This window comes from Tiliqua scincoides, chromosome 1 (genome assembly GCF_035046505.1).
Source record: "Tiliqua scincoides isolate rTilSci1 chromosome 1, rTilSci1.hap2, whole genome shotgun sequence".
In the NCBI taxonomy this organism is placed as follows: domain Eukaryota; kingdom Metazoa; phylum Chordata; class Lepidosauria; order Squamata; family Scincidae; genus Tiliqua; species Tiliqua scincoides.
Genome location: NC_089821.1, coordinates 161,360,121 through 161,375,540, shown reverse-complemented (window position 1 = coordinate 161,375,540; position 15,420 = coordinate 161,360,121). Strand labels below are relative to the sequence as shown.

Below are 15,420 nucleotides of genomic sequence, written 5' to 3'. Positions count from 1 at the left end.
ATTGGAAACAAATAGTTAATAAATAAGCAAGCCAACAAATGGTGAGAAGTTTGGGATTAGATAGGAAAAGTAAGGCTGGCTGTTTAATGAGGAAGGTCTCCACACCAGTTTCTGCTGTTTGATTGTGTGACCCAGGACATTTTTATTTGAAGTAAACTCCATGAAACCAGTGAGGCTTTCTCCCAGGGAGATATACATACTGGAGTATGCGTGTGCAAATATATGCTCTTAAACGCAGTTGGTCAAGATAGCATTTTGTAGCGCTTTTCATGTTTGCCTGCCACAATTCATATGAGCTTATTTATGATTTATAAATATGAAATATGTCCTAAATCTTTTTTATTTTTATTTTTTATTTTTAGGCACTGGATGTTGACAGAACTGTTCTTTATAAAATGAAGAAATCTGTAAAAGCCATAAATGTCTCTGGTTTGGGTATGTATAGTCTAATTACTAATTACAAACTTTATTGGGAAAATAACCATGTATTTGAAGTCAGATGCTTATTGGTTGCAGGATGAGATTTGGTGGTGGCTCCTCTCTGGAGCAATTGTTTGCAAGTCAGAAGCCAACCTCATGAATGAGCACTTCCTGTATCCCTCTCTGGAGCAATTTCTCTTCCCAGGATTAACCATGGCTTCATGTTATATGGGCATTGGCATTATGGTTAATAAAGAAGTCTCAGAAGCCACAGACTGGAAACATGGTTTGCCATGGGTTTGCACCCATGTTTTGCATTAGTGTACATGTATTGTGAAATGGTAATTAATGTCATAGGGGTAGGGAGAAATTGTTAGGATGGATGAAGGGGTGTGTGTGTGCGCATGCATGCATGGGTTGAGGGTCCAGCTTTCTGGGATCCAGTGCCATGTTATGTCTGCACTGGGCCTTTGTGGAGGCTCTTGAAGGTGATAATCCTGCATCACAAATATCAAATTTAGGGCCCAATCCTAACCAGCCCTTGGGCCAAATGCAAATCATATGCACATGCCTGGAGGTGTAGTGAAAGTGCCATAAACCATTTTTGCACTACTGGGAGAGGAGGGAGCCCCACAGAGCCAGTGCAAAGGTAACATCGCATTGGCCAAGTTAGGCTTGGGGAAGGCAAGGTGAAAGGTGGAATGGAGGTGTTCTGAGGTGGAGGAAGGGCAGGTGGTGGGCGGGCTGGGGCAGAGTGGAGGTGGGGCTAGAATCTGGCATTCCGTCTGGATCCTTATCCCACTCCCGGGCGACCTAGTGCAGCTTTGGGCTGCTCAGATCTGTGTCACCCCTTTAGGTGGCACAGATCCAAGTAGTCCCATTATGGCTGTGGTGTTACATTCCACCTGCCCTGGGCTGAGCCACAGGCAGCCCCAACCCCACTCTGGATATGGGGCAAGCCAGCCGGCCTCCCCATTCCAGCATGGGTTAGGATTGGGCTGTTAGTCATTATCTTGTGATGTTCCTAAGCCTATTCTTAGGGGAGCACCTGACAGAGCAGTGTCCTTGACCTGACTTGGAAGCCACACATCCATGTAGTTCCTAATGCCTGCTGAGTGCAGTGCACTATCAACCTGGTGACATGTGGACAGGAGTCTTATGATGTGGCCATTTCTCCAGATCATATGGAACTTGCTTTGAATGGAACATAACCTGTTCTTAACCCAGCATTGTAGCCCAGTTGTAAAGTACCCGCTTGCCTTCAGTAGGTGCCAGGTTCAGTTTTTGCATCAGAGGTCAAAACTACACATTATAACAATGGTTCACAAAGTGTGAGTCAATCTGCCATGCAAGTCCCTGGAACTCGGAAAAATCCTGCCTGAGAGGCACTTTGCTTCCAGCAGCTGTAGCTTAGCATTTGCAGTGACCCAATGTACTATGCTAATCATGGAAGCAAGAGAGAGGCAGGGGACATCTGGGAATTTCTGGCCATAGCATCTCTTTTATGTCCAGCCTCCTTCCCTGGCTAGCTTTTTAGGAAGGGAGTCTTCTAAAGCCCTCTTGTAACCCTCTTCTAGTGCCATGTATGATTGCATGCCCCAGTCCACACATCCTAATGCACACAACTGCGGGTTCTTGGATATAACTGTGTGCTTGTCAGCTGAAGAGATGACTTCTGCTGGGTTGGACAATTCAGAAATTAGAGGAAATTTAGGAGACTGTTTAGAGTTAAATATAAACAAGTTGCAAAGAACTACATTATGGAATTAGGTTTGTAGCCCTGTGTTTTGCTTGTAATCCTAATGCAGGTCTGTGTGTAGAGATGGTGGGGATTGCAGAATTGATGCTTTGACTCTTCTACAGTCCTGCAAATGCTTCTCCCCCTAGTTATTTTTAAGCAATTTACCTCTTTTTGGACTGAGTGAGAAAACTGACCAGGGGCAGGTTGATCTTGCAGAAAAGACTAAGTGGATATAGGAAAGTTTGAGCACCCTCTTGACCTGCATTCACATTATTTTATAAAGCAATTTTGGGACCCCATGTTCTTTAAGGTATTAATGTTAATTCCATCCTATGAAAAGGATCACGGCTAGCAGTGCTGTAAAGGAATTATGCAGGAGATCTTGGGGAACCTCTGCCAGAGTGTGCTGAGCTAGGTGTCCCAATGGGTTGACTCTGATCCAGTTCAGACATCATGTTTCAGTCCTCATGGTTTAGGGAATCAGGAATGTGCCATAGCCTCATGCACTAGCTCATCCTTGTTTCCTGTTTATTTGCTCTTTCCTTCACTCCCTGGTTTCCTGTAACCATAATTTGCAAAGATGTTTGAACCAGCAGAGTATGATTAGCACTGACCAGGCTGATCTCTAAAATCTAATTATCATTAAATAGTTCGATTCACATGTAGCCAAGGCAGATTGTACAACAGGAAATATTGATTTTTATACATGCTAATATTTTGATGCTCTTATTTTCTTCTCCATTTGGGATAAAATTGTGACCTTTTTATCTGTTATGCATGGATCATTATCCCTAGTATGTAACTTTCATTTTTTTAAATGTTTAAAAATAAAAACATTTGAACATGTTAAAATTCATTTATAAAATAATTCTAAGGAGACCCTAATTTATCTTAGAGGAGACCCTATGGCTAGTTATCAGCATTAACATGGCATTTGTTTTCTTTGAAGCTCATGTGGAAAATGAAGAACAGTACACTCAAGCTCTGGAGAAGTTTGGAGGAAACTGCGTGTGTAGGGATGATCCAGATTTGGGAACAGCGTTTTTAAAATTTGCTGTATTTACAAAGGAGTTGACAGCACTCTTCAAAAACTTGGTAGGAAAATAATTTAGCCCTCTCCAAAATTATTTTATACAGAAATGAAATGAAATGGTGTAGCTTTAGCTTTCAACTGGAGTAAACGTATCGTTTAATACTTTATTTCATACAAACTCTGGAGCTTTGATAGACTCTGAGCTTAGCTGCCCTACTAATTTTGAGTATAACCCTCTAATGACATCTGAGGAAGTACATCAGAGTCCTTTCAACTAACTATTTTTAAGTAATGGAATAGCTGCTTCTGAAGCTTAACTAACAGGTTTAAGTTGGAAATGTGTCTATAGAATTGAAATCTGATTACTGTGAGGGAATGTTTCATGTGTACATGGGATGGATATTGTAAATGGTTGTAAAGACAACTTTGTTATCTAGCTCTGTCAAGGAAAGGCTTCCAGCCTCTTATAATTGGTTTCTTTCTAAACCCTGTATAATATTAATTGCTGTAGTCTAACTGAACAATCTCATGGGGCCTGGGGATGAAAGTGGGGATGAGAATGAGCTGTTTGGATCCAGTGCCACATTACATCACAGCTCAGTTGTGTAGCACAATATGTCTAGTGAATACACTGAAGGTGGAAAGGAATTAACAAGGAATTGGCTGCTGTTCCCAGACCTGCCCTCCCTTTTATATTTACAGCAGTTAAATACTATTTTCCACAGTAATTGTTTTTAGTGTTTTCTCTAAACATTAGAGAAATTTTAGTATATTAGTTTCAAATATTAGTTTTCTCTTTGGTACAATGGCTGAAAAGTGTGTTTTCTAGTAACATTCTGATCTGGATATGAGCCAGTATATTTGCTGGTTGTGAAAAGTAACATCCTTTGACTGTTCTTTGTTGGCATGGTAAGTTCACACATGAGTGTGTTCATTACTTGATGACTACAGTATCAAGTGATGAATTACCTGTGTGGAACAGCTATCACTGATCAAGCCACATGAGTTGGTAACATATATGGCTCATTTCAATTGAATTACTTCATATGTTTTGCTGTGACTTGTCATTCAGTAAATGAGAGTGTATGTGCATGTGGGAATCAATCCCTTGGTCCTTGCAGGAACTCTTAAAGGCATTTGAACTTAATACAGTTTTTATTAGTATCGGTTTTGGAGCATATTACAAATGCTCAAACATCACAGTACTGTAAGGATTTAAATGTCGGTATTGTTTTCTCATTCACATTTCCTTCTTTTACATTTTCTCTTCTGTTGTGTTCTCTTCCATAATATCTTTCTTTTGTGATAATGAGTTAAAATTCTTACACAGATATTTAATTTTGAAATGTGACACTTTAACCAATCTTATTTTTGCAAGCCCTAATGCAAAGATTCTTGTTAAAACCCTCTTCTCGTTTTCTAAAGCTGTTCTGTTTAGTTTCTAAAAATGAAAATGAAGTTTTAACTACAGTCCGCTCTCTCTCTTGTTCTCTGTCTGTTTGTGCATATGTATGTATCTATGTGTGTTTGTGTGTTTTATCAACATGGAAACAGATACATTGTGTCTACCCTTCTTTTTGTGTGAGTTGACTTCTGTGTATTGGACTATAAAGTTTCCCAGCACTTGCTCTGAATGAGAAAAGGTCTTTGTAGAATCCACTTCATTGTTTGCTTTGATATTGATACATGGGGCACTTCCAGAAAAAGTAATTAAACACTTTTCTTGGCATGCGTAATGTCGTTCCTTGCCAATGCTTCTGTTAGTTCATTTGGCACTGGACTTTGAATACAGTAGTGTCAACAGCCTCAGGCATTATTTAAGACAAGGGTATGATGACAGTCTCAGGTGATATTAGGGTGCTTTATCTTACAGATATACAGACAAGTTCACTTAATGCTGCTTAGTAACCCTTTAACACTCAGCAGCCATCCAGTCATACTTACAACCAGGGTGGTTAAAGGCCCCTTCGCACAGGAATACTGAACCTGGGAGTCACATCCTTCTGTTATGCTGGATCTCTAAGGGGGTGGGTGAGAACACTTACAACCATGTGGATGGGGGAAAATCACAAGGATCTCTCCTATCTTATTTGTCCTGCCTGTGGTTGTCCTTCCACTCATACACTGTGTGTGTGGGTTAGTGCCATGGGGAAGCAGCTTCCACATGGCTGAGAGGGTGTGAAGGGCTCTTTTTCCTTTTAGTACATGTTTAAGGTAACACTGGAGTTCTAATTGATGCTATTTACTATGGCATATTAGATCCAATACAGTTTCAAAAGTAGCCAAAGCAAGGTCCAGAAAAGATGTCTTAGGCAGCAGCGTTAGTGTCAGCGCACAGCACCCTCAGTTCCATGCTGAGGGTTCACAGTGTCCCAGGACTGTCCAGCCACTTCCATCTTCACTACCACTGGATCTGTGACATTTTTCCCCTCCTCTCCAGTCTCAAGACTGCCATGCCTAGAGCTGCAATGATACCACTGCCTTTAGGCCCACTGAGGTTACTTACATGGTCGGAACGCTCTTGACATAGGAAGAGGTTCACCTAAGGGCTCTTTGTCTAGGTTCCCCTTAGAAATGGAGCTGGTCCTATTAGAACGTAAGAACAGCCCCACTGGATCAGGCCATAGGCCCATCTAGTCCAGCTTCCTGTATCTGACAGCGGCCCACCAAATGCCCCAGTATTGGAATGTGAAATCTCAGTTGTCTACTTGGAAGATGAACTGTAGAGTGATAGAAAAATAACAAAGGAGAAGAGATGAGATTTTAACACTACAAATCATGACCCTGATCCAGAGAAAGTTACTTGCACCAGTTCCATTGATGTAAATGGGAAAATTGAGTCACCATGCCTAACTTGAACCACAGATTTCAATAGGATTTTAATATAAGTTTCGTGGGATGGGGTCCTTTATAAGTACGTATTATAGTAGTGTTCTTTAACCTGTGGGTCGCAACCCCAATGGGGTCACAATTTGGAGTCACATTTGGGGGGTTGTGGCAAGCCTGTGTAAGAGAGGGCTTAGATCCAATCTAATAATTGTACTGCCAATCTAATAATGGTACTGAGTTCTTGAGAAGTTCCTTCATAGTCTATTGTCACTGTCTTGCCCCACAGCCCCTAAGGATGGCCCTGTTCAGGCTGCTATCTCACAGCATTATTAGGAAGGTGCAAGAGGTAGGAAAAACGAGCTGGGGTGCGTGGCGACAGGGTAGTGGTGGGTGGCTTCAGTCCCCCCCAGGAGGAGGGCAGGATCAGCAGTGGGTTCCCCATCACATCCTTTTTTTATTGAAGTTGTGGCATGAAAAAGGTTGAAGACTTTAGGGTAGAGCACTTGGCCTGTCTGAGAGCAGAATAGGTTCTGTCTGTGTGTAAGAACTGCACCCTGAGTGGGATCTTGAACATTTGGCAGTAGGAAAAAAGTTTCAGATGCCTGCTTTACTCTTGCATTGTTTTCTTAACAAAATTTTCATCTGTTTTTAATGTAATGGGATTTTTTTTTATATATACAAATTCTCTTCGTGACAATAGTGTGAGAGTGACAGGCTATTTATTGCTGGCAGATGTTAATTGGCTTTGTACAGCTATGAGTTGTGTTGCTTAGGCACCTGTCTCCATATCTTCTTTTCTCTGGTGCTTTTGTAATCACAGAGAAAAGCAACTAGTTAGATAATTATGGGCGCAATCCTAACCCCTTATGTCAGTGCTTTCCAGCACTGGCATAGCGGCGCCAATGGGACATGTGCTGCATCCTGCAGTTGGGTGGCGCACATGGAGACCTCCTCAAAGTAAGGGAATATTTGTTCCCTTACCTCAGAGCTGCATTGCCCTTATGTCAGTGCTGGAAAACACTGACATAAGGGGTTAGGATTGCTCCCTATGAGTAATACTGGAGAATTAGTTAAAAAAAAAAGTATACAAAGAGATGCAGTTAATATACCATCCTAGTTCACATAATCATTGTGAGTGTTTTGGTATTAACTTTACTATTTTGTGAAACGTAATAGCAAACATTAACATGGACTTCTTGAGGACTGGAGTATGCTTATTTGATGAAAATGTGGCTGAGCTGTGTGAGACTGGGAGGTAGCAGCTATGAGTGCTGCTTGAGTACAGTTGAGTACAGTCATCCCCAAGAAATGAATAGCTCAGTTCTTGGTGACCAGAATCTCTGGGTGTGATGATGCCCCTTCTGTTCAATTGGCAGTCCATCTCTGTGATAGAAATGAAAAATTCAGCCGCCTTGTTTCTTTTATTAGGTTGGCCAGCAGTGTGTCTTTAATTTTTCTGTGGTCTTGTCTCTGGTCATAACCTAGTTGTAGAGATGAAGCAATCTGAGAAGGAGCTGGAAAATGATCAGCAAAGGCTCCTGCATCCACCAGAATGGCAAGGCCCATTGCCATAACCACTGCTCCCTTTAGCCTCCCTAAACCACTGGGTGAAGCAGGTGGTGTTACTTGGAAGAGACACGTTTGGCTGTAGTAGGCCTTCCAGTTGTTCCCTCCTGCTTGGATCCCTTGAGATTAGTTTTGCAATAATATGCTTTTCCCTGAGGCAATCCAGAGTGGATTTCCTGAAAAATCTCTTGACATTATTTTTCAGACAATACTGTTTGGGCTTCAGCCTTCTTGCCCACACACCAGCTCCCTGCACTGTCACAAAGCCCTTTATGGTGCTTTGTGACAATGTGCTTCAGTGGAACATGCATTCTGCCGGTGCAGTACTTAGTTAGGATAGGGCCAAACAACTGTTAGGAAAAAATTTCCAATTGAGAAAATGATTTACGATTTTTGAGCCAAAGTGGGGGTCATTTAACAATAAGTCTCTGTCGCTGTCAAAAGGAGCATTCCTTTCAGTGAATTTAGGAATATATGAGAGGGCTGTCAATTATGAAACTGATTTTTGGAGTAATCCCTGATTAGCTTGGATTACCTATATGACAAGAACAGAATGCAGTGCATCATGAGCTTAATTTGACACTAGTGACATCAGCACATAGCCAAATATATTTTGACTACATAATATTGTGCCAGGATGGTGTTGTGGTTATGGTATTGGAATAAGATCTGGAAGATCCAGGTTCAAACCCCCACTTGGCCATGAAGCTTCTTGGGTTATCTTGGGTCAGTCAATCTCTCAGCTTCACCTACCTCAAAGGAGGGTAGAGTCACGCACACCACTCTGAGCACATTGGAGGAAAGGCAGTATAAAAATCTGAAAAATAAATTAAGTCCATTGTATAATCCTTATATGGTGGGATCGCTTGAGAAGGAGTGGAAACAGGAAAAAAAAATGGTGCAGAAGTAATAGCAATGAGCGATAGGCAGAAGAACAGTATCTGTGAACTTATGCATCTCTCTCTCTCTCTCTCTCTCTCTCTCTCTCTGTGTATTCACTTGCTGCTGCTGTTTTAAAAAAGCAGTTTTGGTTCTGTCAATTAATGTGAATCACGGCTCTGGGTACAGGACTATAATTAGGATGGCATATACCATCTGTTACCTACATGACTTTCTCCTTATTTGTACTTGGTTAAAATTTAACATGATGCTAAGGCAACACAACCACACCTAAGGCATTCCATTTCACAAATTATATTTTCTTTTTATGCAACTACTGTGTGGAAACTACTAGAATCTTGCACCACTTGGGGTATGAAACACAGAGCGCTTACCAGTAAATCAGCTTACACAGAGGCAGGCATTCTCTGCTAAGCTTAATACTGACATTATGTAGCTCTTAAAAATCTGTAATACTTGTTTCATCCATAAGATTTGAGTGCTTTGACCATATAAATTAGTGTATGTTGAATTGGTATGTGAAAATATTTAAAACGCATCTGCATTTTTTTTTTTTGTAGATCCAGAATATGAACAATATAATCACTTTTCCACTGGATAGTTTGCTGAAGGGAGATCTGAAAGGAGTGAAAGGGGTAGGTGTGATTTTTTAAAAACTGTTTTTATTGTTGTCCTTGTTAGCATAATTGTATTGGGTCTTCAGCCTAAGGAAGTTATACTATCACCACCATCACCAATTTCATCCTTATGGACTTAATGTTGCTGATATTATTATTTGCTAGTGTTTATAGGTGCTGAGTATCTGATACAGTAAATTCAGCCATACTAGTATTAAAAGTTAAGGCTTCCAGACATACTGGCACCTATTCTTTATGAAAATATTATATTATATACTATGGTCAGATACTAACACCAGTACAAAGGTTCCTCTTTGATGTCTGTGAATTGCTTGAAACAATCACATCCTGTAAAGTGTTAAAATAGAGCACTAGAAATGCTTATGTATGACTATAAAACATTGAATATGTTGTTTTTATGTTTTATTATCCATTCAGCAGCATTTGCATCACTCTCTGGTGAGCAGATGAGAGCAATATTTTGCTTAGCATGCATTAAATGCCGCAACAGCTTGTTTGGCTATTATTTTTCCTCATTCCCAAGATTCTTTTTTGGCAGAGTGGACCTTAACCTTGTCTCTCTGATACTTTCCTCAAAAACTCTTCCTCTTTTAGGAGCGTTTAATCTCAGGAGGCCTCCTCATCACCCCCCTCACGATAGACTGCAGCATGTGCCTCTGTGGTGCAGTTGCATCCGTGCTGGTGGTGGGGGATAGGATTGGGCTGTCAGTTGCCCAGTTGGATGATTTCATCTGAACCAACCTATGGTCAAAGAGTGTGAAAAGCAGAACCGTAGACATTTTCAGTGTAAGAATCAGGAGAATAGTCTGCTTATTTTTAGTACAGAAAGCAGTTCTGAAATCTAAGCAGCCATATCTAGGAAAAAAGTGGCAGGAAGAAAAAGTTATAATTTATTGTTTATTTGATTTGTACCCTGCCTTTCTTCTGGACGGCATCCAACAATAATTAAAATACATGAAAGATTATACATAAAAAATTATATAATACATACAAAGCAATAAAATAGACAATAAAAGTCAAATAGCAGCAGTGATAAAAATTCTGAAATTTTTGTAAATATTCTGAAATCCTGTAAATAGTTAAAAATTGTATCCTCTGTACAATGTTCTTCTTAGTTTAATTATTCACCAGCTGAACTCTTCTTTGTTGGTGACCAAACAACGTGTTTCAATAAGTTGAAAATGTCAAGTGCCAAGTCTGCTTAGCTGATCAGTATTTTTGGATAATTCCACAACAGTATTTATCTTAAATATTTCAGGCAACCAGGCTACAAACTTATCTACACTTTCTTGGGAGTAAGCCCAATTGACTATAATGGGACTTACTTCTGAGTAGACATGCATAGGATTGGACTCTCCGATCTTTAGGCAGGTTCATACATGTGAGCTAACCATTTTTTGTCCCTTGCCCCCCCCAACTCCTTTTCCTGTACATGGAGAAATTTCAGTGTGAATGCATTACTTTTTCTAACTGCTGGAACCATGTGACTTGGCAGCTGGCTTCTACAGACTGATTCTTCATGCAAGCTAGTTCGCACTGATGTTTCTTTGGGACAGCTCTGCCTAGCTCGTGACCCATCAAGCAGCAGATAGCTCACCATCTGTGTATTGTAGCCTGCTAGGAGTCTAGTAGTAGTTCTTGTCGAGTTTATTACTTGTTATGCTGTTGATTTGTTCACTATATCTTATTTGTTATTATAGTTTTGATTAATGTATTATTGTTGTTCAGTTATGTTGTGAGCCACTCTGGGTGTCTCCTGATTTGGAGCAGATGGGCAGGATAGAAATATTTTAAATAAATAATCTTTATGTGATGTTCCAGTTGGGTCAGTAAAAACCAGGAGATTTATATTGAGTGTGCTATATTCAGTTTGGTGACTCACTAACTGCAGAAACACACACTCTTTCAGTCCCCTATGGGAGGTGAGAGACATGCTTAAGGACAAAATCAACAGCCAGCTAATATGTGTGCCTGTTGGAGCTACTTGCTGCCTGTGTCGGAGTTGAAAGTTTAGGGCTTTGAACAGTATTTTCTCCAGTAGAGGTCAATGAAGGGCATATGTTGGATTTTCAGATGTCTGAATGTCTATTGAAGTACATCATAAAATCCTAGAAAACGAATTAAAGTTTGAGTGTTTTTAAAGGAAACAGTATGTTCCTGACTGTAAAAAAAAAAGAGAGATAAACAAAAAACAACTGACAAACATCTAGTCTTTGTAACTAGAAGGACAGAATGATAGATAGATGCCTTATCTTTTTCTCTGCACTTCCACAGGATTTGAAGAAACCTTTTGATAAAGCTTGGAAAGACTATGAAACAAAAGTGTATGTATTTCTTTTATTTTATTCAGCAAAAGCTCACAAAACAAATTTTGCAATTGTTACTGATAGCTGCATCCTGTGCCTGTTTATTCAGAAGTAAGACCCAATGACTTCATTGAGATGAACTCCCCAGGTAAGGGCCCAGTCCTATCCAACGTTCAAACACAAATGCAGCTGCAATTCAGCCCCAAGGTAAGGGAACAAATGTTCCCTTACCTTGAGGAGATTGCCATGACTGTCCCCATACCACAGGATGCAGTGTATGCCTTGTTGGCACAGCTGCATCAGTGCTGGAAAGTTGGATAGGATTAGGCACCTAAGTGTGTTTAGGATTGTGACCCAAATTAAGGACCCATGAAAGACTGATGCTTGTAGTTCCAGTTTAGTCTGATTCACCAATATGTGTGTATTACTTGGTGGCTTGCAGCTGGATTTGTGAACTACCTCTGTTGAAAAGCACCATTCATAAGGTGAGGTGAGCTGATAGCTGTGATTTTTGAAGTGCACTGACTGTTTCATAAATGCAAGTCATTGTTTTTCATGCAGTATTTAATTGTCATGCATGCACGCGTGAACTTGGTTTCAGTCTCACTGAAATCTGTTAGAAATCTGTTAGGTCAGTGTTTCTCTAAGTTTGTCCTCTGTCGTACCACTTCACATGGTCCACCAATTCGAAGTACCAGTAGAAGTAACTGGAGATGACATCATTGCCAGTTACTTCTGGGTTGGGAAGCCAGTTGTGACGTGACAAACACCAGTAAGAGGCTCAGGTGGATGGGAGGGTTTTTTCAAGCATGGAAAAGCATGCTTTGGAGCTCTGACCACTGAGCTGAGCCTTCTATCACTGTTGCGTCACGTTCCTGGTCTCACTACTGTGCAGCAGGTGTCCAGGGGTTCTGTGAGTACCGCCAGACACCACCTCTAGTACCATTGGTGGTACCCGTACCACTGGTTGAGAAACACTGCTTGAGATGCTTAGTATTACCTGTGTGTACCTTTGTTGGCTTAAAAAAATTATTGGATTTGTTAGCCTCCCCTGTTGTACAGGCCAAAGAACAACACAATGTATAGTAAATAATATATCCTGTTTGAGTGCATGCATTGAATTTGTTTAAGTTTATCCTGAAAAGCTATTTCCAGTTTCCAGAGGAAAACTGGAAGCAGAGCCTCTGAGAGGAATTCTATCAGGGGGTGCAAAGTTTCTTTTGGGCCCCTTTGCAAAGTGGGAGGGGTGAAACAGAGAGGGGGAGCATGGTAATGGGCAAGCAGAATAGGGGCAGGGAGAGGCAAAGCAGGGGATGGTAAAGACATCTGGAAAAGTCTTTGGAGCCCAGGTCTACCCACCTATGTGGCATCAGTAGTGTCCCCAGCATCCTCAGTCATGGTAGTGTCCCCAACATCCCGTATGGGCAACAAGTGTGAGTAGATTGGAAAATGTCAGATCCCAGGAAACTTCTGGGCCTCCTCCTCTGGTTCCTGGGCCCCCTTTTTCACCCTGGCCCCGGTACAAATTACCCCCTTTACCCCCCTCTCCTAGGACCTGACTGGAAGTAGCATTTTTTTTTTGCCTTTTTGGTCATTCTGAAACCAGCAGAGGCCTTGGGTGGAAGTGTGGAGACCTGTGGAGATGAGAGGGTTTAAGGGGCCAAAAACTATGGATTTGCTTATCTGCGGTTTTCAGTATCTGCAGGGGGGGGAGGGGGGTCCAAGAATGTCATCATCCAGATAATGCAAACCCCCTCGTTTGTCATGTTTTCTTTCAAAGAGCTTTCCCACTCCATTTCAAGAGGTTCCTTAAAGCAAAAGTCCTAATGGGTGAGCTTTTCAGGAAGCCTTTTAACACATGTATTCAAATTGTTACTTTTCTGGATCAGAATTTAGCCATCTCACTTCTTGCCAAGATCTTGGAATGAGATAGCCCTTTCCCCCTGCAAGGATACTGTTCTACTTTTGCTTTTTGTGTTGGAAATGTGTGCATTTCCCAGCTGAAGGGCACAATCCTAACCAGGTCTACTCAGAAGTAAGTCCTGTTTTGTTCAATGGGGCTTACTCTCAGGAAAATGTGGTTAGTATTGCAGCCCCACAGTGCAGTGCTGCACTGCACATGTTTTTTAAAACAAATGAAAAGTTGCAAAACTCTCACCTGTGTCAGTGTTAATGCCATATTCTATTTTGTGGAAATGGAATGTAGTGTTATGCAGAGTTTTTTTTTTTTTTTGGTGGAGGGGCATTGGGATATTCTTATTTTTACTTTTGATAAGGCCTCCAAGTGGTTATAGTACCCAAATTACTAAATGCTTTGTGGTATGCTGGCACTTAACTATGGGCTGGATCTAGCTGATGTGAAAACTTGAGCATTTTGCTTCTGTGCTGCTGCACATACATAATGTACTTAAACATTAACAGCATGGCATATTGGTAAAATACAGGGGTGTGAAATGCCTATGACAGAAAAAAAAACTGTTCACATTTATGGCAGGCAAGGTATTTTTTAACAGGGCTCTCAAAGTTGAATCTCGCTCGCCTGCTATAGCTTGATAGCACACTCAGTTGCGTTTTCATGGCAGAGGATACCCGAAATATATGAAAAATAAAATATATTTTTCAAAAGACCCAGAGCTCTTAAATTGCTATAAAATCTCCTCATAACCTTACATTGCAGAAAGTTCTATGACATAAATCATAAGCGGGAGGGCTGAAGTAAATGTTCATATTTTAAGCATGTAATTAACAGAATTTGTGAAATGGATTATTCAAATGGAACATGCCATTTAGAGAGCTGTGCACTTCTCTCGCAACGTCAGTTTCCAGACAGAGAGAGAACTGACAGACAGACAGAACTGACAGACAGACAGAGAGAGAGAGAGTCGCTGATAAGTAGAAATTGCTAATAATAAATAGCGTAAGATTGACTCTAAACATTCACTTAATGTAAGCTCTCTGAGATCACTGTTAGTTTGCCCAAGGGCTTGAATTACTGCTATAGTAATTCTTTATTCTTTAATCCCAGTAAGTGATGGAATTTAATTAAATGCATTCGCTGTTGTGGTTCAGCAGCTTTAGACAACAGCAAATACTTACTAAAATAGTAAACATTGTTCTCTCTTTCACTGGTGTAAACTTCCTTCAAGCTCCAGTACCTTTGTCTTGTTTGGCATTTTATTTTCAGGAGAAAGCTATTTACCTTTTCACAGAGGCCTGATGCAGATGTAATGCTGCTCAATCTTGCCCTGAATACAGTTCAGGCCCACTGGCCTGTCTGTTCCAGCACAAGTTAGGATCAGGCTGTTAATTCCTTAGTCAGGAGGGGCTGTTCCGGCAGCAGTATCTGACCAAGGTCTTCTGCCATGAAGTTAGATACAAAGAACTCATTTATCTACAATCTCCCAAGTTTCACCTCTCTGGCAGATTTCCTACTTCTAACATACTTGAAGAAGCTTTTATTATTCCCCTTTATGTAGCAGTTATCATCCCAGTCTGTCACCCAGTAAACTACATTTGCTTCTTAGGTTTGATCGTACTGTTTGAGATAACTGTAGCAGTTATCATCCCAGTCTGTCACCCAGTAAACTACATTTGCTTCTTAGGTTTGATTGTACTGTTTGAGTTCTACCATACTATTATCCATGTTAGAACATAGGCCTTATGAAATATAATCAGTGACCTTTAGTTAATTGGGGCACCAGGCCTACTTAGATTTGGAATCCTCCAATCCAGCCTTCTGGCTTGTATTTGCCATGCCAGTTGGCTCAGTAACAGCAAGGGATGACAGCTGTGCTCGGGGTTTGTTGGGGGAGGAGGAAGCTTCATTCAAAGGAAACCCTGACTAAGAAAACTGTATAAAGCTGGTAACATAATTCAATGCTATTTGAATGTACTATAGTTGAAACTTAGGGTGCTTGATAAGTAGGGCATGTGAAGATTGGCTGCATTCTTTTATATCTTTAACTACTAGTGATACAGTTAATAGTC

The 15,420-nt window shown here is 40.8% G+C and overlaps 1 protein-coding gene across 4 annotated transcripts in view; it reads left to right on the top strand.

The window, feature by feature from the left end:
• The window catches only part of ASAP2 (ArfGAP with SH3 domain, ankyrin repeat and PH domain 2), a 133,572-nt gene that overhangs the window by 43,106 nt on the left and 75,046 nt on the right, over positions 1-15,420 (top strand). For 3 of the 4 annotated variants that reach the window (XM_066612143.1, XM_066612135.1, XM_066612127.1), the window contains exons 2-5: positions 363-435; positions 3,111-3,256; positions 9,050-9,124; positions 11,402-11,451. In XM_066612143.1, coding sequence (XP_066468240.1) covers positions 363-435; positions 3,111-3,256; positions 9,050-9,124; positions 11,402-11,451 — 344 coding nt within the window. Of the gene's footprint in view, positions 1-362; positions 436-3,110; positions 3,257-9,049; positions 9,125-11,401; positions 11,452-15,420 lie in introns of those variants that run through there. The other variant, XM_066612150.1, reaches the window with a different exon arrangement.